Genomic DNA, 23,397 nt, shown 5'->3' on the forward strand with positions numbered 1-23,397 from the left:
GTATCCTTCAAAAAGTGTGAATCCAGGTGAAGGGAACATAAAGTATTTCAGGTAATATGTAAATTGGAAGTTATAAAGGTTGAGAGGAATTTTGTGGAGTAAATAAATGAAGATCTCAAAAACAAATAAGCCTTATCAGTGTGTAAAGGAAGCAGTTGAGGAAGATAAGGTCCCTCTTCTCCTGAACATCTGCTGTAGTGATAATGACCCCATTTAGGTAATAAATGAAGCACTGCAAAAGACAGAAATGTCAAAAGAAGAAATTCTGAAAGAAACTGATAAGATGGACAGCACCAAATAACTAGGACTTCATATCTTTATGGAATACTTCTGAAGGAATTCAAGTGTGGAGTGACCTGAGCTTCTAACATAAATATGCACTCTCATTAAAATAATCTACTATACCACTGGATGGGGGAATAGCACATGTACGTATCTTTTAAAACAGTGCTAGAATGATCTTTGGAATTTTGTACTGAAATAAGGATACTAATCTATTAGAATAGTTGAAACAATAATTAGAGTATTTTATAAAATACCTAGCTGAGCAGGAGATAATATGGGACAAACCAACATTACTTCTGTTAATGAAAATTATGCCTTTCCAATATACTATAATTTCCTGATCATGTCAAAATGGTGGTGCAAGGAAAAAGAGTAGATGTCAATTACCTAGGTTTTCAACAAGTCTGTGACAAAGTCCTGCACAAGAAGCTGTTAAAGGAAATGAAGTAGCCATGGGGTTGAAAGGCACGTACTATCTTGGATTAGAAGAAACTAGCAAAGAGACAGAGAAAAAGGATAAGAATAATTGGCCAAAGGTTAAATGGCATGCATCTAGGATCTCTGCAAGGACTTATAGTGTTGAACAGATTTGTTAAGGGTCTAGAGATGGAATGAACAGTTAGGTTGCAAAATTTTGCAGATTTAATTATTTAGGTTAGTCTAGATAAGACTTTGAGGGACTCAAGGGGGGCCTAAAAACACAGGCAAAAATAGTCACCACAATGGAAGCTGAAATTCAGTGTTGAAAAATTCTAGGTACTGCATCTTGGAGGAGTAATGCACTCATATGGCTCGATGGGTTCTAAATTTAATTGTAAACACTCAGAGAAAGATGCAGCCTTCATTGGGGACAGCACAAGAAAGATATCTGCTCAGTGCACGGAGGCAGTCAAAAAGCAAACAAAATGTTAGGATGTATAAAGAATGGGATAGAAAATAATATTGAGAATATAATTGTATAAGTTGGTACTAAGCCTTCACCTTGAGAACTTTACTAACTTCTAATCATCTCACCTCAAAAGAATTTATGATAGAAACACTGAAAGATTTCTAGTTGGAAAGAGTAGTGGGGAAAAAAGAAGGTTATTTAGTTAACAGAGGGGAAAAATAATAGGGGACTTTATTATTGATATATTTACATCTTGCTATTTACATCTTTTCACTGACTCCCCCATGTCTATCATATCAGATACAAACTGACTGTTCATTTTTAAGACTTTCCTTGGTTTTTGCCTACCATAGCATCTTATATATCACTAAGTTGTCAATCCCCACCTCCATCAGTGATGCCAGCCTCTGCATATCCAAAATTATATTAAATAGAACAACAGTTGTTTTAGAACAGATGGAGAGCTTAAACGTATAAGCCAATCACTATCTACCTATGTTAGGAAGAAACTTACACTCAGGGCAGGTTATTCTAGACTAGACTAGACTAGACGGAGTGCTAGTCTGATCTGTATGGCAATTTCTATGTTGTTTGCAGTGCTGTAGCCATGGTGATTTCAGGATATGAGAGAGACAAGGTAGTTGAGGTAATGTCTTTTATCGGACCAGCTGTTTGTGAAAGAGACAAGTTTTTGAACTACACAGCTCTTCCTCAGTTCTGGAGAAGGTAACCAGAGTATCTGAACTAAGTACAAGGTGGGACAGATAGTTAAGCATAAGGGTTTCACACATACTGTAGGATGCCACTTAAAATGAAGTGGGTAATAAAGGGTTAACAGGGAGTAGGTGTGTTACAAATTGTTGTAAGGAGCTGTAAAACCAGTGTCTCTCGTTTTTAAGTGTCCAGCAGAGCTATGAATTTAAGTTTCCAGGTTCATCTTTTGAAGTGTTGTGCAGGTTTCCTTTGAGGATGAAGACTGAGAGGTCACTTGCAGAGTGATTACTTTGTGAAAAGTGTTGGCCCGTGGGTGTTTTTTGTCTTTATCATTTTTCTGTGTGAGTTCATTGGAGAGCACAATGATTGTCAGGTTTCACCTACATAGTTCTTGCTGGGGCATTTGATGAACTGGATGAGGTACACTACATGTTGTCATAAGTAGGACCCTTTCATCTTGAGAGGTGTGTTGAGGGGGTTATTTATCTTCATACTAGTGGAGATATGTCTGCATGTTTTGATCTGTTCTGGCAGGGTTTGGTGCTGCTTTAAGTTGGTGTGTCCTGGTCTGTGGGGAGCTTGCTTCTGATGATGAGCTTGGTGAGGTTGGGGGAAGAGGCATTGTTTGAAGGCCAGAAGAGGGAGTTCGGGAAAGATTTCTTTCAGGGTGGATCCCCATCAAGCATGGTTTGTAATTGTTAATTAAATGGGTGCTAGTGTAGGGTGGTACATTACAAGTAGGGGTGTGTGGTTAGTGGGATTTATTTTTCAGTAGGTGAAATCAGACCATGAGTATGCTCTCCAATGAACTAACACAGAAAAATGAAAAAGAGAACATAAGAACCAAAGGTCCATCCAGCCCAGCATCCTGTCCCCGGACAGTGGCCAATGCCAGGTGCTTCAGAGGGAATGAACAGAACAGGTAACCATCAAGCGATCCATCTGCTGTAATCCATTCCCAGCTTCTGGCAAACAGAGGCTAGGGACCATCGCTGCTCATTCTGGCTAATAGTCATTGATGGACCTATTCTCCATGAATTTATTTGTCTTTTTTGAACCCTGTTATAGTCTGAATCATCCCAGGCAGGGCTTTGTCAAGCTGGGCCTTAAAAACCTCCTAAGGATGGAGATTCCACCCCCTCTCTAGGTAACCCATTCCAGTGCTTCACCACCCTCCTAATGAAATAGTTTTTCCTCATACCTAACCTGGACCTCCCCCACTGCTTGTCCAGCTCTCACCAAATGTGGCAATGGTTTAGCAAACCATTCAATCTGATGGATATAAAAAATGCTAAAGGTAACTTTATTTTCTGTTCTCAGCCTTGTACAAGGTAAGGGTATTTCATTTGAAATGATAAAAGAAGCTATTGTATTCCCAGTGGACAGTTACTTTAAACATGAAGGCAAAGATACAGATACATGTCCCCTCAAATCTTACAATTCTGTAAATTATAACAAAAGACTGCATTTTCAGACAAAAAAGAAACAGTCACTGACCGCAATCAAGTTCCCTCCCCCCCAAAAGCATAATTTGATTACTCAATTAGTCCCTGCACTCCACCGATAGTTTTTCCACATTTTGGGTTTTGGAAATGCTATACAGTGACCACATATCAATCCTTTTATTTTTTTTCCCCTCAGACCCTTACATATTGCAGTCCATTGCTTAAACTGAGCAGCAAGAATAATAGCTTCACAATTACCCTTTGTATATATGACATTTTAAAAGGAAACTATCACATTTCTGATGTAGCAGGTATTAAAGTGCTATATAAATATATAAATGTGTTTTCCTCCGGAATTAATGTCTACTTTGGTTACAGGGAGAAAATAGAATTCTAATCGTACTTAGAAATCAATGTTGGTGTTGTTTATTCCTTTCTTCTTTACACTCTTGCTGGCTTTTCTCCATCAGTAGTGTATGTTTGTTTTTTGGGGGAGAGGGGTGGAACAGTAGAGAAAAATTCAAACTTGAGGAATATCTATTTTACTTTTTCAGCTTCTGATCACATAAATTGGCATAGTAGGCTAAATTATGTCCTTGTTTTTGCAAATTTTATTAGTGTCTGAAATACCAAAGATGTGTGTGTGTTTTTTTTTTTTTCGGTGGGGGGGGGGGTTGGTTTGATTTGGTTTGGTTTGAATTTAATAGACCAGAATATATGGGTTTCTTTTATATTTGTAGAATAGCTGTTATCTTTTAGGGTTCATGATCTAAAGAATCAATGAGAAGTGACTGCTGATTGGTATTTCATTGATGGAGTTGTGTAACTAAAATTTGCATGTACTTAAGCTAAAACCCACCCAATGATATTTCAAAGCTATTATGTTTCCTCTCTTTTGTGTCTTAAATGGAATCGTATGATGTTTTCCGTAGGCACTTGAATTACGTATTTTAAATCTCATACGTTCTCAAACTTTTCTTACCTGTAATGCTTATGTTTATAAACTAACTTTGTGAAAAGATTGAAAATATTAATAAAGTGAAGATGTTATTTTCATTTTAATCAGTACTTTTTCTTTTTTCTTTGCAGGGGAATTTGCCTAAATATTCACACAATTCTCTGATGGTTCAAGCCATAAAGACTAACCTAACAGATCCAGATATACATGTGCTCTTCTTTGATGTAGAAGCTCTGATTATTCAGCTACTGACTGAAGAAGCCTCTAGGCCTAATACTGCACTCATTTCCCCAGAGAATTTACAGAAAGCATCTGGTAGTTCTGATAAGGGGGGGTCTTTTCTGGCTGGCAAACGAGCAGCAGTGCTCTTCCAGCAAGTCAAGGAAACGATCAAAGAGAACATAAAGGAACATCTTCTTGATGATGAAGATGAGGATGAAGAATCAATGAGACAGAGAAGGGAAGACAGTGACCCAGAATATCGCTCCAGCAAATCTAAACCATTAACCTTATTAGAGTATAATCTAACCATGGACACAGCAAAGCTTTTTATGTCCTGTCTTCATGCCTGGGGTTTGAATGAAGTTCTAGATGATGTTTGTCTTGATCGCCTTGGCATGCTTAAACCGCACTGTTCTGTGTCCTTTGGTCTGCTATCTAGAGGAGGCCACATGTCTCTGATGCTTCCAGGATATAACCAGTCCATGGGCAAACCGTCATATGGTAGTGTGGAAGTAGAAAGGAAAATGTCCATTACAGAGGGACTAGGAAGGGGGACATATGGAGTATCACGTGCAGTCACTACTCAGCATCTCCTATCTATTATCTCTTTGGCGAATACTTTGATGAGTATGACTAATGCAACTTTTATTGGAGACCATATGAAGAAGGGTCCAATCAGGTATGAAAAGGATTCAGTGTATTTACTTATCTTGTAATAACCTGTTTGCCTTCTGATTTTTTTATTGTAAAACAATATTTTTATTTTATTTAATTTAATTTTATTCTGTTACTCTTTATAGCTTTGTGCTATTGAACACCTATTACAGCTGCACTAGATGATCATGGTATGGGTATCCATTATGTTATACTTGTTGTGGGTCTTTTTACACCAGTGTGACTTAATTGCTGTTTCAGCACATAAAATGGTTGTAAGATAGAGAGAATTAGGCTCACATATTTGTATTTGTTTTCTCAATAACTTTTAAATAGATTATCAAATTCTAAATAAATTATACTGATGATATTTCAGTTATACTTGATGAGAAATTAGGATTATCTGTGAATTGCTAATAAGCCTCAATTTTAATAGCAACTAAAGTGTTTTGATGGGACACTCTTTTAATGGGACACTTAAATCAGAATAAATATCTCTTGGAAAATAAGCTTTGAATTTTTTGTTTATTTTTAGGCCTCCTAGGCCAGGCACCCCAGATTTGTCTAAAATGAAGTCTCCCCCACCAGCTTCCAGTAATGCAGCTCAAGGGCAAATTAAACAAGGTAAAATTAAAGCCTGTGAGATAACTGACATGACATTTTAGCTCTAGATTGAAATGGTCTAGCTACTCAGTAGTGATGATAACATTGCATTGGTTTCTAGCTGTAAAAAGAAAATACTATGATATTCCTTATGAAAATGTGTACGTTAAGATCCATGTGTGTTTTTAATCAGTATAATGAAGTGCTGATATTAACATAGTGTGATCCCATGACATTTAACTGTCTGCTTCATACAAAACATGACAAAATTCCACTACTCTCTTCCCCCCACCCCCTTCTCTGACCCTTGTCAGGAACCCCTCTCAAAAGATATTATTCCTCAAGCAGCTCAACTCTTTGCTGGTCTTGGGAGTGGTAGAGGAAGTTCCTCCAGAACACCGGTGTCGGGGTACTTCCTGATTTCCAAATCCAAGGGAGGGTTAAGACCTATGCTTGACCTCTGCAATCTCAACAAATATATCAGATACATGAGGGTCCACGTGGTTACCCAATCAGCTACCCTCCCCGCTTTGACTCAGAATGACCGGTTTGCTGCTCTGGACCTTGAGGATGCTTATTTCCAAGTGGCAGTTCTCCTGAGCCCCAGAACATTTCTCTATCATTATAGTGCCCTGCCATTTTCAGTACACAGTCCTTCCCTGTGGTCTGTCTTCTGCCCCCTGGGTTTTTACCAAATGTATGGTCGCAGTGATAGCGTACCTCAGGAAAAAGGAAATCCATGTCTTCCCATATTTGGATGGCTGGTTTCTCAGGGACAGGTCCGGGGAAGAAGTCCTTTCTCACTTACACATTACACTTTGCTTACTCAACCATCTGGGTCTCATTCTAAACACTGGAAAATCAATCTTGGTTCCCACTCAGAAAATCAAGTTCATTGGGGCCCTAATAGACTCTACGAGTTTGAGAGTGTTTCTGTTAACCGACTTTTTCTGGACAATTTGCTGCCTTTGTCTCAGTCTGCAGTTTCAATCTTCCATGATGGTTCACTTATGCCTGAGGTTCTTAGGCCATATGTCTGCATGCACACAGGAGATTCAATTCGCAAAGGTGCACCTTTGCCCTCTTCATATGTAGCTTAGGACTGTACCTCCCCTCATTGATCCTGGGCTCCTTGTGCTGGTGGATAGTTCAAGCAAATGTATCTCATAGATTCATAGATATTTAGGTCAGAAGGGACCATTATGATCATCTAATCTGACCTCCCGCACAACGCAGGCCACAGAATTTCATCCACCCACCACTCCTGCAAAAAACCTCACACCTATATCTGTGCTATTGAAGTCCTCAAATCGTAGTTTAAAGACTTCGAGGAGCAGAGAATCCTCCAGCAAGTGACCCATGCCCCATTCCACAGAGGAAGGCGAAAAACCTCCAGGGGCTCTTCCAATCTGCCCTGGAGGAAAATTCCTTCCCAACCCCAAATATGGTGATCAGCTAAACCCTGAGCATATGGGCAAGATTCATCAGCCAGATACTACAGAAAATTCTTTCCTGGGTAACTCAGATCCCACGCCATCTAATATCCCATCACAGGCCACTGGGCCTATTTATCTCAAGTCATTCCCTTCATCTGGTGCTTACCAATGAGGACTGTTGTCACCAACACCTCCCTGATTGGTTGGGGAGAGCATCTGGGATCGCTGAAGATTCAGGGCCTGTGGTCAGAGCAGGAAGTTCCACTGCATATCAATGTCCTGGAGCTTTGGGCCATCAACAATGGGTGTCTCACTTTCCTAGACCACATCAAGGGTTCAGTAGTTCACATACTTATGGACAATACCACTGGGATGTATTGTGTGAACAGGCAAGGGGGAGCACACTCCAGCATGCTCTGCCAAGAGGCAATCCGGTTGTGGCAATTCTGCTTTGATTGGAGTATCTCTGATAGTCGATCACTTGCCCGGGGTCCAGAATCATATCGCGGACCATCTCCCCGGGAATTTTTCCCTAAATCACGAGTGGTGTCTGAAGCCCAGTGTTCTGTGAGTCATCTTTGCAGCATGGGGCATCCAGTGATCAATCTGTTTGCCAGAAGGGACAACAGCTGAAAGCTCATCCTCGTTGCCCTGGCATGGCTGAGGCAGTGCTGGTTTTCTGACCTTCTTGTGCTGCTGATTCAGCCTCACATATCTTTTCCTCTCTATCCCAGCCGGCTAATACAGAGCCGTGGTTGCACTCTGCATCCCGTTCTCAGCTCCCTGTATCTCATGGCGTGGCTGCTGCATGGTTGGATGAGGGAGAAGAGCAGTGTTCAGTGGCTGTTGAACAGGTCCTACTCAGTAGTAGAAAACCCTCCACCAGAATGGCCTATTCGGCAAAGTGGATGCATTTTCAGTGTGGTCACTGGTCTGCGGAGTTCAGGCATTGCTGGCTATCCAAAACATCTTGGAGTATTTGCTGCATGTTCAGTCATCAGGCCTTGAGCTTCACTTGTTGAGGGTGTGGCAATCTCAGCCTTTCATCCACCCATTCATGGAAGATCGGTGTTTTTGAGTGCCATGGTGATGAGATTCTTAGAAGGAATCTTGTGCCTCCATCTGCCAGTGCAGGAACCAGTTCCCTTACCGGACCTTAACACATTCTTAGCAGCCCCTATGGGACTTCTGTGCAGGCCTCTGGAATCCTGCCTCTTTCCTTTCTTATGTCAAAAAACCGCATTCCTCGTGGCGATAACATCTGCAAGGAGAGCGTGAGAGTTCCTGGCTTTGGAGAACTGCATGTAAGGAGGCTCTGCCATCAAAGACAAAGTGATGATGCAGCCGCAGCTGTAATTTGTGCCTAAAGTGGTCTTTCAGTTTCATTTAAACGAGGGGGCATATTTGCCTGTGTTTTTTTCCCCATGCTCCTTTCATCTCTGGAGGAGAGGCATCTTCACACTTTGGATGTTAGATGATGTCTGGCCTTTTATGTTGACAGGTCTAAACCCTTTTGGGCTTTGCTTCGTTTTTTTGCGTCATACGCATACCCTATGAAGTGACAGGCAGTTTCCTCACAGATGATCTCTAAGTGGATAACTTCCTGCATCAAGACTGCATATGAAACAGGTGAAAGCTCATTCTGGGAGGGTGCAAGCTACATCGGTAGTGTTCTTAAGTGACGTCTCGATCCTGGACATTTGCAGGGTTGCCACATGGTTGTTGATACAAACATTTACAAACCATTATGCCATTACCGCAGCATCCAGAGCAGATGCAAATATTGGGAAGGCAGTCTTGTAGGCGTTGTTTAAATAGACCCCTAGACTCACCTTCTGTGGGTAGCTTGTAAGCCACCTAAGTGGAATACACTGCTGCATCTACTCTAAGAAGAATAAATGGTTACTGACGTGTATTCCACGATGCGCCATCCATCCCACTGCATCAGAGTCTAGTCTCTGGGCGTTTGGGGGCAAAGAAACTTGGGGAGGGGGAGGTCTAAGGGCAAGAGGCCAGGGGAGGGGTTAAGGGCAAGAGGTGTGAGCACTACCCCTCTACAGGTGCTGTTAGGCAAAATTCTCCAGCTCTGGTGCACGAGGTGCGCACACACACCTAAGTGCAATACACATCTGCATCACATCTTGAAGAACCACAGTTACAGTAAGCATTTCTTTTGCCATTGTGCTGCTTTATTTATAATCTAGCTCAACCAAAAAAGCTATGGATTTGCTTTACCATTTGGAAAGCTACTAGGCACGAGGGATAATTTCTTCTCTAAGTGATGGTATTGCCATCTTGGACACAAAAAGAGAGGGGTTCCTCTTCAAAGAGGAAATTTGCTAGGCAGCAACATTTGTGAATCTTCATTCTTTTGTTAAGCCAGTACTTTCATTAGATAAGAGAAACTCAGCTCAGTTTAGCTTCAGGACTTGGATGCATAAATGTACTCAAAACATGTGTTTGTGAGATCAGGGCCAAAGTTGGGATGAGATGACAGGTTAATGGAGAACTGGAACTTAATAGCAAAATTATGGTGGTAAAAGATCCAGACTAGTTGCCCATTGAGCATTATTGGTTCAAGACGTCTTCCCTTTTTCACCCATTTACTTTCCTTCTTTCTTAAAGAAAGTTTTTAAAATTAGGGAGAGCTCAGTGGAGATTGTAAAGAAGTCATTCATTCTGTATGAGAGTTATCCTTTTCAGAATGAAAAACCTGTCATTTTTCATCCAAATGGCAGTCCTAATTATGATGGTAAATAACACGTTTAAAGACATCAGTTGGGAACTGAATTATATTAGAATGTAATCTGCAAAAATGAAATTATGCACTGGTGTCAAATCCCTGTATAGCGTAGGATGTTCACTTATTTAAATGGTCATTTTCAACTTTCATTTTGTGGTGTGTTTTATAACAAGCATAATTAAGTTTGTACCTCTATTTTCTCCAAATTAGATTTATGTATTTCTTCATGGGAAGCTGAATTCTGATTTTCTCCACATTTCTATTTAGTATCTTTGTTCCAGGTGGTATTCATAGGCAGTAGGTTAAAGTCAATATTTTCAAATCTCTTTATCCCTATATGTAGTACTTGTAGCATCTTGTTGTCTTGTTGATTTCTTTTGCTATTTTTTTTTTAAGATCAATTAGGAGAATTAGTACACATTGTGGGACATTTGATCTCCATCACTTTGACCAGTATCTGTGTAGAGCCCAAAGTCACTGGGCTATTTGAGCCAGCTGTTGTTATTTCCAGTTACAGTGATTGATATAAAAGTGCATTTGGAGGGAGCTATCCTAAGAAAATGAACAGATACTTTTCCAAGTGAATTACCAGACAGTTTATTTTTTATAAAACTCTCTAAACTTTTTATTCTCATAAATCAAATTCAGGGTTGGTTGTTTTACCATATCTAGTACATTTAATTTTTCTTTCGATAAAATAAAAGGTTGGCAGTTTACGCTAGTTATTCTTTCACTTTACACGTGCCATCATGATGTGTTCGCGTGGAAATTATGGAAAAAAGTAGTTTTGATGCAGATGTCCTTACAGTGACAAAAGAAGTTCATTGCATGAAAAGCAAACATACCATTTAGAAGACAATGGTTAATCTGTTCAGGAGCCTAAACCTATTGTTGTTCTGCAATGGAATAAAGGAGAGGGATTAATTTGAAGATGCTTGTGCATGACATATGGTAATTTCTCTATAGGAAGGAAGTGTCAAATAGTGACCTCTAAATCTTAACATTGACCTCTGCTTGTAGAATGTGTGTGACATAAGGTTTGCCTGTCTTTTCATATGATAATTTGAGTCACGGAGCATTAGTGGGACTATAATGTTTATTACTAGTTTTGGACTGCCTTTGCACTAAGAAATGATGCAATTTACAACATGACTATTTCAAAGCCTGAAATGCTTTAATTTAGCAGTTACAGTTTTTTGTACAACGTTACATTAAAAGTTGCTTATCTACAGGCCTAGTTTTACTTTATTATAGTACACACATTATATGTTTGTGTAGGTTTTCTGCTACAGTTTATTTGTATAGGGCTTTATTTAGTCTAGTTTTAATAGTTTCAGACATTTAAAACTAGACTAAGAACTAAAATTGTAGGAAGCAGTCCTTCAGGGGTAGAGTCATGGATTAGATGGGATGCCTTGTTGTAGGAGTATCTATTTCTAGTTTTTGTAACTAGTAGTAGGAAATAGCAAATCGCTTAGTTTTGGGAATAATCTTTTTAAAGTGTCATATTTGGTGTTTTTTTTTAATTTAACAGATATGATTTTAGCTGCATTTAGTTGATGTGCTGTATAATACTGTGAATTCATGCTATATTTTAAAGCAAATTTGAAATCCCTTAATTTACAGTGACTCTTGTCTATTCCAAATAAGCAAGTTTAATGTTAGTATCTTTCGCATATGCCTGTCTTTCTGTCACTGATGTTACACTTCTGGTAAAACCTAGAATATTTTTATTTTATAGTTGATGTAGTCACAGTTTGTCTCAGTTTTTCTTTTTTCATTTTTCAGTAACACTAATCAGTTTTTCAGAAATGTCTATCTTCATTTTCCTCTCTCTCTCTTTTTTTTTTTTTTTTTTTTTAAATTTCTTCTATCCTCTGCAAGTTCCTCCTGCTGTTTGTTCTAGCTCTGAAGCTGATCGCTCTGGCTCTGACCCTGCTCCTACTTTACGTAGCTGTTTCTTAGTAAATGAAGGTATTCTCTCCACATTTTCTATCTACTCGTCATTTACTTACAACTAATGTCGTTATCATTGTTATGACATGACTCTTTAATCTGCATATTCATTTGTCTTGGGAGAGATGCAAAATGAAATTTGTGGTCTCCAACTTTGATCATTAATACTGGGTAAAAATGTTGACAAGGATTATTTTTAATTCATATTTCCTGAATTTTGTGAAAATCATGTTTACTTTAAATCCATGAGAATTGTTTATAGACATTCTTTCCATCTGAAACTTCTCATTTAAAAAACAGAATAATTTCAATGTATCTCAGTTAGGGAAAACACATATGCCTTCAAGGTTGACAAACTGGGACCCTGTTAGACAGGGAACGGCAGCATATTCCAAAGTTGAGGGGCCCTCACAGGATAACACCATGCCAACTGTCCCTTCTCTCTCTCTCCTGTATCTTGGCTTGCAAGGATTCAATTTTTATCTGTAAATGTTGAGAAAGGTCAATTTCACTGTATACTCACAAAAGATGAAAAAATGTCCATCAGTGATGATTAAAATTTACAGATAGGCAAAGTAAGGAAAATGCTGCTTGAGAACTTGAGTTTGATTTAAGACTATTTACTTTGTATATTTTGACATATTATGTTAACAATTTGTGTTTTAACAATTATACAACTTTAACTTTTTTTGTCTCAACATCTACTGTCATTAAATTATTATCTGACCCCTCCCCCACATACATTCCCGCAACTGTGAAAGTTTAAAATGGGGGAAAAAATGCTTAAAACTCATAATTTTTTACAATTGTGAAAATTTAAATAAAAATAAAACGATGCTTAAAATAAACAAATTAGGGCTGTCAATTAATCACAGTTAACTCACGCGATTAACTAAAAAAAGTAATTGCGATTAATCGCACTGCTAAACAATAGATTACAAATTGAAATTTATTAAATATTTTTGGATTTTTTTTCTACATTTTCAACTATATAGATTTTATATTACAACACAGAATACAAAGTGTACAGTGCTCATTTTATATTATTGTTTTTGATTACAAATATATGCACTGTAAAATGATAAACAAAAGAAATAGTATTTTTCAATTCACCTTATACAAGTACTGTAATGCAAACTCTTTATCATGAAAGTATAACTTACAAATGTAGAATTTTTTTGTTACATAGCTGCACTCAAAAACAAAACAATGTAAAACTTTAGAGTCTACAAATCCACTCAGTCCTACTTCTTGTTCAGCCAGTCGCTAAGACAAACAAGTTTGTTTATATTTGCAGGAGATAATGCTGCCTCCTCCTTATTTACAATGTCACCTGAAAGTGAGAACAGACATTTGCATGGCACTTTTGTAGCCAGCGTTGCAAGGTATTTACGTGCCAGATATGCTAAACATTCATACAATGTCACCTGAAAGTGAGAACAGGCGTTCGCATGGCACTGTTGTAGCTGGTGTTGCAAGATATTTACATACCAGGTGCACTAAAGATTCATATGTCCCTTCATGCTTCGGCCACCTTTCCAGAGGACACGCTTCCATGCTGATGATGCTCGTTAAAAAAAAATGCATTAATTAAATCTGTGACTTAAATCCTGAGGGGAGAATTGTATGTCCCCTGCTCTGTTTTACCCGCATTCTGCCATATATTTCATGTTCTAGCAGTCTCAGATAATGACCCAGCACGTTGTTCATTTTAAGAAGGCTTTCACTGCAGAATTGACAAAATGCAAAGAAGGTACCAATGTGAGATTTCTAAAGATAGCTACACACTTAACCTGAATCTCAAGTTCAGTCCAAAATTTGAGAGGGACAAGGTGTGGAGCATGCTTTCATAAGTCTTAAAAGAGCAACACTCAGATGCGAAAACTACAGAACCCAAACTACCAAAAGAGAAAATCAACCTTCTGCTGGTGGCATCTGACTCAGATGATGAAAATAAACATGCATCGGTCCACTCTGCTTTGGATTGTTATCGAGCAGAACCCATCATCAGCATGGATGCATGTCCTCTGGAATGGTGGTTGAAGCATGAAGGGACATATGAATCTTCAGTGCATCTGGTATGTAAATATTTTGCGACACCGGCTACAACAGTGCCATGCGAACGCCTGTTCTCACTTTCAGGTGACATTGTAAACAAGAAGTTGGCAGCATTATCACCTGCAAATTGTAACCAGACTTGTTTGTCTGAGTGACTGGCTGAAGTAGGATTTAGTGGACTTATAGGCTCTAAAGTTTTACATTGTTTTATTTTTGAATGCAGTTATTTTTTTATACATAATGTTACATTTGTAAGTTCAACTTTCATGATAGAGATTGCACTACAGTAATTCTATTATGTGAACTGAAAAATAAAATTTCTTTTTTTACAGTGCAAATATTTGAAATAAAAATAATAATGTAAAGTGAGCACTGTACACTTTGTATTCTGTGTTGTAATTGAAATCAATATATTTGAAAATGTAGAAAACATTCAAAAATCTTTAGATAAATGGTATTCTGTTATTAATGAACAGCGTGATTATTCGTGATTAATTTTTTTAATCACTTGACAGACCTAAAACAAATACTTTCAATTGAAATTATTAAAAAATATAAATTGAATGTTGCCATGCCTACATATATATAAAGGGAGCTCCAGTTCAGGCACCTTGGATGGCCACAATTATGGCATCATATGCATTTTGCATTCTGGAGCCATGAAACCATTTAAAAAAATTTTTTTTAATACCTTTAGTATTATGTTTAACAATAGATTAGTTTCTCTGTTGTGGATGTAATTTCTGTTTTACAGTTTGCAATGATAGGAATATCAAATTGATAGTAAAGATTCTTGAGAACAATTATTAGTATGAGTATGTTATCATTTCTGAAACTTGAGTACTACAGTTGTTTTTTATAATACCAGTGTTACTTAGTCTACATTATGAACTGAAGCCCTAAAATAATATTTAAAAACAAAACAAAAAGATTGGAAGTAATAGAAACACACAATTTTTTTTACAATCATTTAACTTTTCTGTATTTTTGTATTCATGTAATTTAAAAATAGCTGGATTTAAATTGTTTGTCTGTTTGACTGAGAAAATCCAGTTTTTAAAATGTCGCTTCTGTGTAGAGAAATTTTATGGGAAGTGTCAGCTGAAATAGAATTTTTATGATTAATTTACAGATTACTGAAAATACTCAATATAGGAGGTGATTGTAAGTGCTGCTGTGCTAGCCACAAAGTCAGTGAGGGTGGAGTTGCATTCTGTGCTCCTGTATTCAAGTGCTTATAACTATCAGAAACAGTTACTTTTTAAAGATGAAATTTCTTTTGATTTTTTTATTAGTTCAGAAATTAATTTTTCTGTGGGAAAGCTTGAAATTATTTTTGTATGTTTTTGTGGTGGTATGTATGAATGAAGAAAAGACCTTTCCACAGTTAATGAAAATATTTAGATGCCTTTCCATGCACAAATAATTTTTAGAGTTTACAAAAAAATAAAAATAAAATTAAAAAAATCAAACTTGGCGTAGATCAAGACCCTGATCAAGAAATTCACTTTTCATGGTGGACTCCTGAGCCCCTGGAAAGCCCCATTGACATTAATACCCACTGAGTCAATTAAGGGAGAGGGTCTTTTTCTGCAAAAAAGATTATAATTCACGAAATTTTACTTGGAATAAGTTATACAAATTCTAAAATGCCATATTGCACAAGCTGGATATGCTTATTTTTACTGACTAACATAGAAGGTGTGATGCTTCAATGTGTTATGGTAAGCATATATGTCTGAAGCATTACATGTTGAAATAAGGATTTAAATGAACAGGTCAAGCTTTCATTCAAATATTGAATTGTATGTATGTTCTGTTCTCACATGCTGGTAGGTCACTTTAAACTGGCATCTTTTCTATTTGTTGTTTAAAATAATACTTTAAAAAGCTAAAAATGAAATTAAGTACAAAAACAACGTGCAGTATTACTGCTGACACTTTGCATGCTTAATGACAGTAACGTGATATGTTGCACTTGAATATTAAGGTGTTAAACTCCATATAAAGTAATGCAAATGTATATACGAGCCAGCTGACTTACACTTCCTTTGAATTTCATGGGTGGTGCTTTTTAAAATCTGTTTCAATGTCGAATGAATTCATGGATTTTGTTTTGTTTTTGTTTTTGCATTTAATTCTATGTATAGTCCCTGATTCAGTAATGAACTCAAGCACTTTAAATCTCAAAGCATGTTTTTAAATACTTTGTTGAGTCAAGACCACAATATAGATTATGACCGAGACCCTGATTCTCAGTGTGCACTGAGACACAGGCAGATAGACCCCAGTCTAAGTCTGTGGGGCTCTGCACGTGTGTAGGGTCTGACCAGTTAGTTTTCTTTGCAGGATCTGAGCCTTAGAGAGCCAATTCAATTTGTGTGGTTGGTACTGGAAGCTCATATGCGCTCTGAAGGCCTGATCAAATGTCCACTGAAAAGTGTGGAAAGTTGCCCATTAATTTTCATGGGCTCTGGGTCAAGTTCTATGTACGGTTAAACCTTAGGTTCCCATGACAGAGGGGAAAAGAATTGTGTTCTGCTTCAGATGACAGCAACAAACAGATGGTCATGTTTTTAGTGGACACACAGCCCTCTTTTGATCTCAGCAAAGATTCTTTTAACTGCTTTAATTCTTTTAAATATACCTCACATCTGTAGTAGTAACTCATCTGTGTATTTTTTGTTTTGTTTTGTCTTTTTTGTTTTTTTGAACCTGGATTTTTGTGACTTCTTGCTACAATGTAACATTTTGAGAGTTTTTGCAATTGACAAACTTGTCTGAATTTGGCTTAGAACAGAGATTTAGCTGTGTATGTGTTTTTTAATGGCAACAGTAATATTGTTCTTTATGTAAAAATATCTGCCTTGCAAGAAAAGGTATTGCATATTATTTACTAAGACCCTGATCTTGTCAGTGAGAGAGCTGTCTGCATGCAGAGTAGTTTCCACACTATTCCCTAAGAAGCAATTTAGCCTTAGGGAAAAAGTGCATATCCCAAGCCAGTGGCCAGAGTAAATCCAAAAATATTTTGAATACATTTAAATAAAATGCATATATTTTAACCTTTTGATGTTAAAATTGCCTATGTGTTTTTTATGCCTGTTTTTAACATATTTTAACAGGATGGAGTCAACTAGCTGCTATGCATTGTGTTATGCTCCCCGACCTGTTGGGATTGGAGAAATTTAGACCTCCTCTTCTTGAGATGCTAGCTCGCAGGTGGCAGGATCGATGCTTGGAGGTAATATTAAGTTGCAAATTGCAAAACAAAGGGATCTGCATATGACAAAGAATTTAGGTTCGAAAAAAAATTGTAAGCTGCAATATTGGATAATGTTTTTCAAATAGCAGGTCAGCTTTTAAACAGATACCTGGCCTCTCTATATTTTAAACCAGTATTTTGGATTTAAATTGGGAGCTAGAACTGTAGAACTTTATCAAGAGAAATATGAATCTGTGATTTATCTAACTGGCCACTGGATGTCGTCATTGTTTCACTAAAATACCTGTAAGTAATTTTATTTGGCAGTAGAAAACCTCCCTTTCCCTAATATACAGACCGTTTTAACAAATTCATTTGGAGTAGCTGAATTTCAAGTAGTTTACAGGTCTTCTCTTTTATTTAATAAAATAAGTAAGATAAAATGAAATAAAATGATGAGATAACTGGCTCTGTGGTTATGGGGAAATCTTTTGATACGATCTCCCACAGAAGTCTTGCCAGCAAGTTAAAAAGGTATGGATTGGATGAATGGACTAGAAGGTAGATAGAAAGCTGGCTAGATCGTTGGGCTGAATGGGTGGTGATCAACGGCTCGATATCTAGTTGGCAGCCAGTGTCAAGCAGAGTGCCCCAGGAGTCTGTCCTGGGGCCGGTTTTGTTTACCATCGTCATTAATGATCTGAATGATAGAATGGTTTGCACCCTCAGCAAGTTCGTGGATGACACTAAGCTAGGGGGAGAGATAGATATGCTGGAGGGTAGGGATAGGGTCCAGAGTGACCGAGATAAATTGGACGATTGGGCCAAAAGAAATCTGATGAGGTTCAACAAGGACAAGTGCCGAGGCCTGCACTTAGGCCGGAAGAAACCCATGCACTGCTACAGGCTGGGGACCGGCTGGCTAAGTGGCAGTTCTGCAGAAAAGGACCTATGGGTTACCGTGGACGAGAAGCTGGAGATGAGTCATCAGTGTGCCCTTGTTGCCAAGGAGGCTAATGGCATATTGCGCTGCATTAGTAGGAGCATTGCCAGCAGATCAAGGGAAGTGATTATTCCCCTCTATTCGGCACTGGTGAGGCCACATCTGGAGTATTGTGTCCAGTTTGGGCCCCCCACTACAGAAAGGATGTGGACAAATTGGAAAGAGTCCAGCGGAGGGCAATGAAAATGATCGGGGGCTGGGTCACATGACTTCTGAGGAGAGGCTGAGGGAACTGGGATTATTTAGTCTGCAAAAGAGAAGAGTGAGGGGGGATTTGATAGCAGCCTTCAGCTATCTGAAGGGGGGTTTCAAAGGGGATGGATCTAGACTATTCTCAGTGGTACCAGATGACAGAACAAGGAGTAATGGTCTCAAGTTGCAGCGGGGGAGGTCTAGGTTGGATATTAGGAAACACTATTTCACTAGGAGGGTGGTGAAGCACTAGAATGGGTTACCTAGAGAGGTGGTGAAATCTCCATCCTTAGAGGTTTTTAAGGCCCGGCTTGACAAAGCCCTGCCTGGGATGATTTAGTTGGAGTTGGTTCTGCTGTGAGCAGGGGGTTGGACTAGATGACCTCCTGACGTCTCTTCCAACCCTAATCTTCTGTGATTCTAAGTAAAAGTGCTCTTTAATGAGTCAAGTAGTCAATGAAAGCTAAAAAACTATTAATGTTTATTTAAATTTTTTTCATCTAGTTATGGAAATGGACATAGAATTTAGCTCTGTGTAACTGTCAGAGACCTAAAAACAGTATTTAGGTGTTGGGTTTTGTAAATTTATCTTTTTAGCTTAGCTCTGTTGTTTGTATTGTAAGAAAGTAATGGCTGGATAACTTTCCTGTTAGGCTTTAAAAAAAATATTTGTAAATATTATTTGAGAGTTGAGCTTGTATGACATTCTGGTTTACTTTGTAGGTAAGGGAAGCTGCCCAGGCCTTGCTGTTAGCAGAACTGAGAAGAATTGAACAGGCAGGGCGGAAAGAAACCATTGATGCTTGGGCTCCATATTTACCACAGTACATTGACAGTATTATATCACGTGAGTACTCTCCATTTATCCTGAAACTAATTTGGTTAAAATATATGATTAAGGCAAGTGTATAAACAATGAATATGAATACTGGTACACACCAGAGGAAAGCTTTTTATTTGTAATATCTGTTATTTAATGAAATCCCAGAATTTAGGTCATTAGCTGTAATTAAACTTTTCTCTTTCTGAACGATCAGCTTCACATTCACAGATTTGTGCTGAAATACCTGTATAAGGTTGGTCTTGTCCAGTTCCTCTTTTAAGTCACATTTGGGGAATGGCTAGTGTTACATTTATTAACACATTATTTCAATATTTATCCCATGAAATTTCCAAGTGAATTAATGGTGATAAAACTGGGAGGAAAACCAAATACTAATCCTTCATTTCCCCCCCCGCCTGAGTAAAGTTCAGACAGTTCATGCGCTGCCAAGGACATGGTTAACTAGATCACCTTGCTGCAATTCAACAGAGTAGGGCTGAATTTAAAAAAAAAATTATGAAAAATGTAGTTATAAGGACGGGAGGGATTTCTCTGATGGTAATTGGATATGTGTTTGTGAGTTCAGAGCCGGCCCACAACATTTTGGCACCTGAGGCGGGAGCTCAAATGATGCCCCATGCCTCCTCGCTTGGGCCAAAACTTAGAAAGGTCTCGATTCTGCCTTCTTCCTGTTCTACTGCTCTCATGGTATTGCTCTGCTACCTACCCCAATAAAGGAGAACTAACAACTTAAAATGCCTTGTTCAAAAATTTTAAGTAACACTTAACTTTCAAATGCCTGAACAGCAAATATCACTTTTCTTGTCTGCACAGTAAACCCTGGCATTTTTATCTGTTTGAATAATCAAAGTAGTGCTTTCCATGCCTCCTTAGTTGCAAAGATTTGAACTGTTTCCTGCTGAAGGTCCACAGTCTGGGCCAGCTCATGCTCTATTGAGATGGTTGCAAGGCCGACCAGCGTCTCCTGTGTCATTATGGAGCGTAGATGTGTTTTTATTAACTTCAGCTTGGAGAAGCTGCGTTCTCCACTGGTAACTGTTACAGGAAGTGTTAGAGGTATGCGCAGAGCAACAAAAGAGGGTGACCTTTTGGAAAGAGGGTGGTCATCTTATTTGTGCACATATATTCCAGAACAGCCTTTGGAGTTGATCCTGCTGAAATGTATCTTGAAAGGGCTTTCAGTTGATCACCTAAATCACTTGCATCAATATCATGCATGTCATCGTGTGTCAACACTGTCTCTAGTGCCCTGCATTGCTGGTGGAGGTTTTCTTCAGGTATAGTGAGGAGTTTTGGAATATCATACAACATCCCAAATATTCTATTGTGTTCCTTGAGCTGCATGAAATGTTCGTCAGCTGACTGTATTGCACAATCTAGCACCTGGTTAAAGAATTCATCTTTATATTGTTGTTTGGGATTATCCTGTGCCTCGTAATCAAAATGTCTTCTTCTTTGGTGACTCTTGTATTCTTGAATGGGTGGGAAAATAGCTTCAGTGTGAAGTTCCTCTGCCAACTTCTGTGCACTCTTCAGAACATTTTGAAATCCCTCATCTGACCGGTAAGACTGTAGGTATGACTTTGCTTTGTCCCGTTGTTCATTGCTCCAGATATATCAAGGTCAACACCTTGGAGTCTCTTGCTTACAACATTTATTTCAAACATTATGTCACGCCACAACACTAAGCCACACAGAAATTTGAAGTTATGTATGTTTCTGGTGATTCCATTTCCCTCTGCCACTGTTCTCCCACGAACAGTTCCTGTCATAGCATTATCCGCCATAATGGCAACTATGGCATCATCTATCTTCCCAATTTGGTGTTTGATAGGCTTTATTGTCTCTGCTTGACTTTTGCATCATGTGCCACTCAGTGGTTTCAGTGCCAGAGAGGATGTTCCCAGATATTGCTTCAAAATTTGCCATCGATGAGTTGATGCAGAGAAAAATACATAGATGATTTGAATTACATTAAAAAATTCAGCAGCCTCACTAGAAGCTGCTGATGCTGCATCACTGACCACCAAGTTCAATGAATGAGAACTGCATGGGACAAAAAAAGCTCATGGGTTTAACTCTCAGATCCGTGTCTGTACTCCTCTGTTCTTTCCTCTCATGTTGGCACCATTATCGTAGCCCTGACCTCTCGTGTCAGCTGTTGCAATTCCCGTATCTTCCAGCTTTTTATGAAGCACATTTGTCATACCAGCTTCTGTAGTATCATAAATGTCAATAAATTCTAGAAAATGCTCTCTGACAGTCACCATTGCAGGCACGTTTTCACTAGGTTCTGTTGTTGTTACAAAATGCACCATTAAAGTCATTTGTTCCATATGGCTGATGCAGGTGTGCAGTCCAGAATAACAGAGTAATATCTTGCTGACTTCAGATCTGCCACAATCTTCAGTTTGACTTTTGTTGCCAGTAACTGTATGATCTCATTTTGAATTGTTTTTCCAAGGTAGTGGTGTGTGTACATTTCCTGTGTGGTGACTCTTAGATGCTCCTGGAGTACAGCATCAAACTCACCCATTAGCTCCACAGTTTTAAGGAAGTTTCCACTGTTTGGCACATACAGCTGATCTGAAGTGCCACACAGTGCTAGGTTTTGGGTAGCAAGCATTCTCACAATGGCAATGAGCCTTTTCAGAACATTTTGCCAATAAAGAGCAATCTTCTTTTGATGCTGATCATCTGTGGTGACCTTTAACCTTCGTCTCATCTCATGCTCTTTCCACCTATGGAATGCTCTCTGGTGATTTGCTGCCTTCTCATGGCATGCCAGATTTTTCCAGTCCTTTGTTCCTGTAGAACCCAATGGGGCTAGAACATTAGACTGGAAGAGTTTGCAACAAAAACAGTATGCAGCATTCTGGGTTTTTGAGTACATAAGCCATGGCCTCTCCACTTTGTCACCATAGGGGATTTCACACCAGTAATGTGTTGGATGGAAACTTCTATTTTCATTGTCTTTGGGGAACATGAAGTTTTTCACTTGTTGTGGCCCATGCAGTACAAGGAAGTCCCTCAGGCTACTGCTCAAGTGCGTCCACAGTCCTTGATCATCTAGACTTAAGCAACTAAACTCAGCAGCAGCTGTTTCTTGCGCCTCCACCACACTCCTGAAGAAAAGTGTAGATCAGAGAAGAATGTGCATGGTTACATCCATTTGTGATGGAGATACGGATGCTACAGTAGCTGCCAGGTCACCTTCACTCTGACTAACTTGAAGATCAGGCATCTCCTCACCACTGACATCCTCACTGGGGCTGGAAGGTTCATCATGAACATTTGTGTCTATATATCTCAGGAGAGCTCCTCCCTGCTTAGATGGAGAAGCTTCCTTTGCTTTCTTTCTTTTTCTGAATGCTGCCCTAGAGGGGCGTTTTCTTCTTTCACTCATGACTGCTGTTCTGTGCCACCTATTGTGGCTCTCAACACTAAATTGAGGGGGACAAATAAGCAGGCTGGTACCAGGGCCTGAGTTAGGGAAGTTATCAGCATCTTAAGGGCCTAACTGGCTCCTACTACGTCAGTTGACTGCATGCTCTCCTCAAGTGGGTTCATGGAAGCAGCAGGAAACAGGAAGCTCCTTGAGAAGCTGGTGTTAATCAGTCCAGACTCCTGGGGGTGCTAGAGAGGTACATAAGAGGGTTCTCCTCTTCTCTCTTCCTGCAGCTCCTGCTGCTTTCTGTTCTTCCCTCTCACCTTTTCTCCTGTCTGCTTGTTATGTCTCTTGTGCCCTCCTTCCTCCAGCACAGCACTTCACCATCTGTGCATCTAGAGCAGAGAGAATACATGTGCACCAGCATCAGACACAATCTTCTACACTTTTCAGAGTAACAGCCGTGTTAGTCTGTATTCGCAGAAAGAAAAGGAGTACTTGTGGCACCTTAGAGACTAACCAATTTATTTGAGCATGAGCTTTCGTGAGCTACAGCTCACTTCATAAGTGAGCTGTAGCTCACGAAAGCTCATGCTCAAATAAATTGGTTAGTCTCTAAGGTGCCACAAGTACTCCTTTTCTTAGAGATGCTGTTTTCTAATCGAGAGGAGGAAGTTCTGCCAGTTTAGTTTTCTTAGCTGTGTTGATGAATGCAACTTGGAATATTTTGAAAATATCAGTACCATCTCGTACTAATGCTGCATAACAGCATTAGTTGATTACAGAAGGAGCTGCATTTTGT

The 23,397-nt window shown here is 38.9% G+C and overlaps 1 protein-coding gene across 5 annotated transcripts in view; it reads left to right on the forward strand.

The window, feature by feature from the left end:
• WDR7 (WD repeat domain 7) overlaps window positions 1-23,397 on the forward strand; it is a 370,274-nt gene that overhangs the window by 103,064 nt on the left and 243,813 nt on the right. For 4 of the 5 annotated variants that reach the window (XM_077816698.1, XM_077816699.1, XM_077816695.1 and 1 more), the window contains 4 exons: window positions 4,423-5,192; window positions 5,703-5,791; window positions 17,089-17,207; window positions 19,087-19,210. In XM_077816698.1, coding sequence (XP_077672824.1) covers window positions 4,423-5,192; window positions 5,703-5,791; window positions 17,089-17,207; window positions 19,087-19,210 — 1,102 coding nt within the window. Of the gene's footprint in view, window positions 1-4,422; window positions 5,193-5,702; window positions 5,792-11,833; window positions 11,924-17,088; window positions 17,208-19,086; window positions 19,211-23,397 lie in introns of all 5 variants that reach the window. The other variant, XM_077816700.1, reaches the window with a different exon arrangement.

Source organism: Eretmochelys imbricata, chromosome 5, assembly GCF_965152235.1.
Source record: "Eretmochelys imbricata isolate rEreImb1 chromosome 5, rEreImb1.hap1, whole genome shotgun sequence".
Taxonomy (NCBI): Eukaryota; Metazoa; Chordata; order Testudines; family Cheloniidae; genus Eretmochelys; species Eretmochelys imbricata.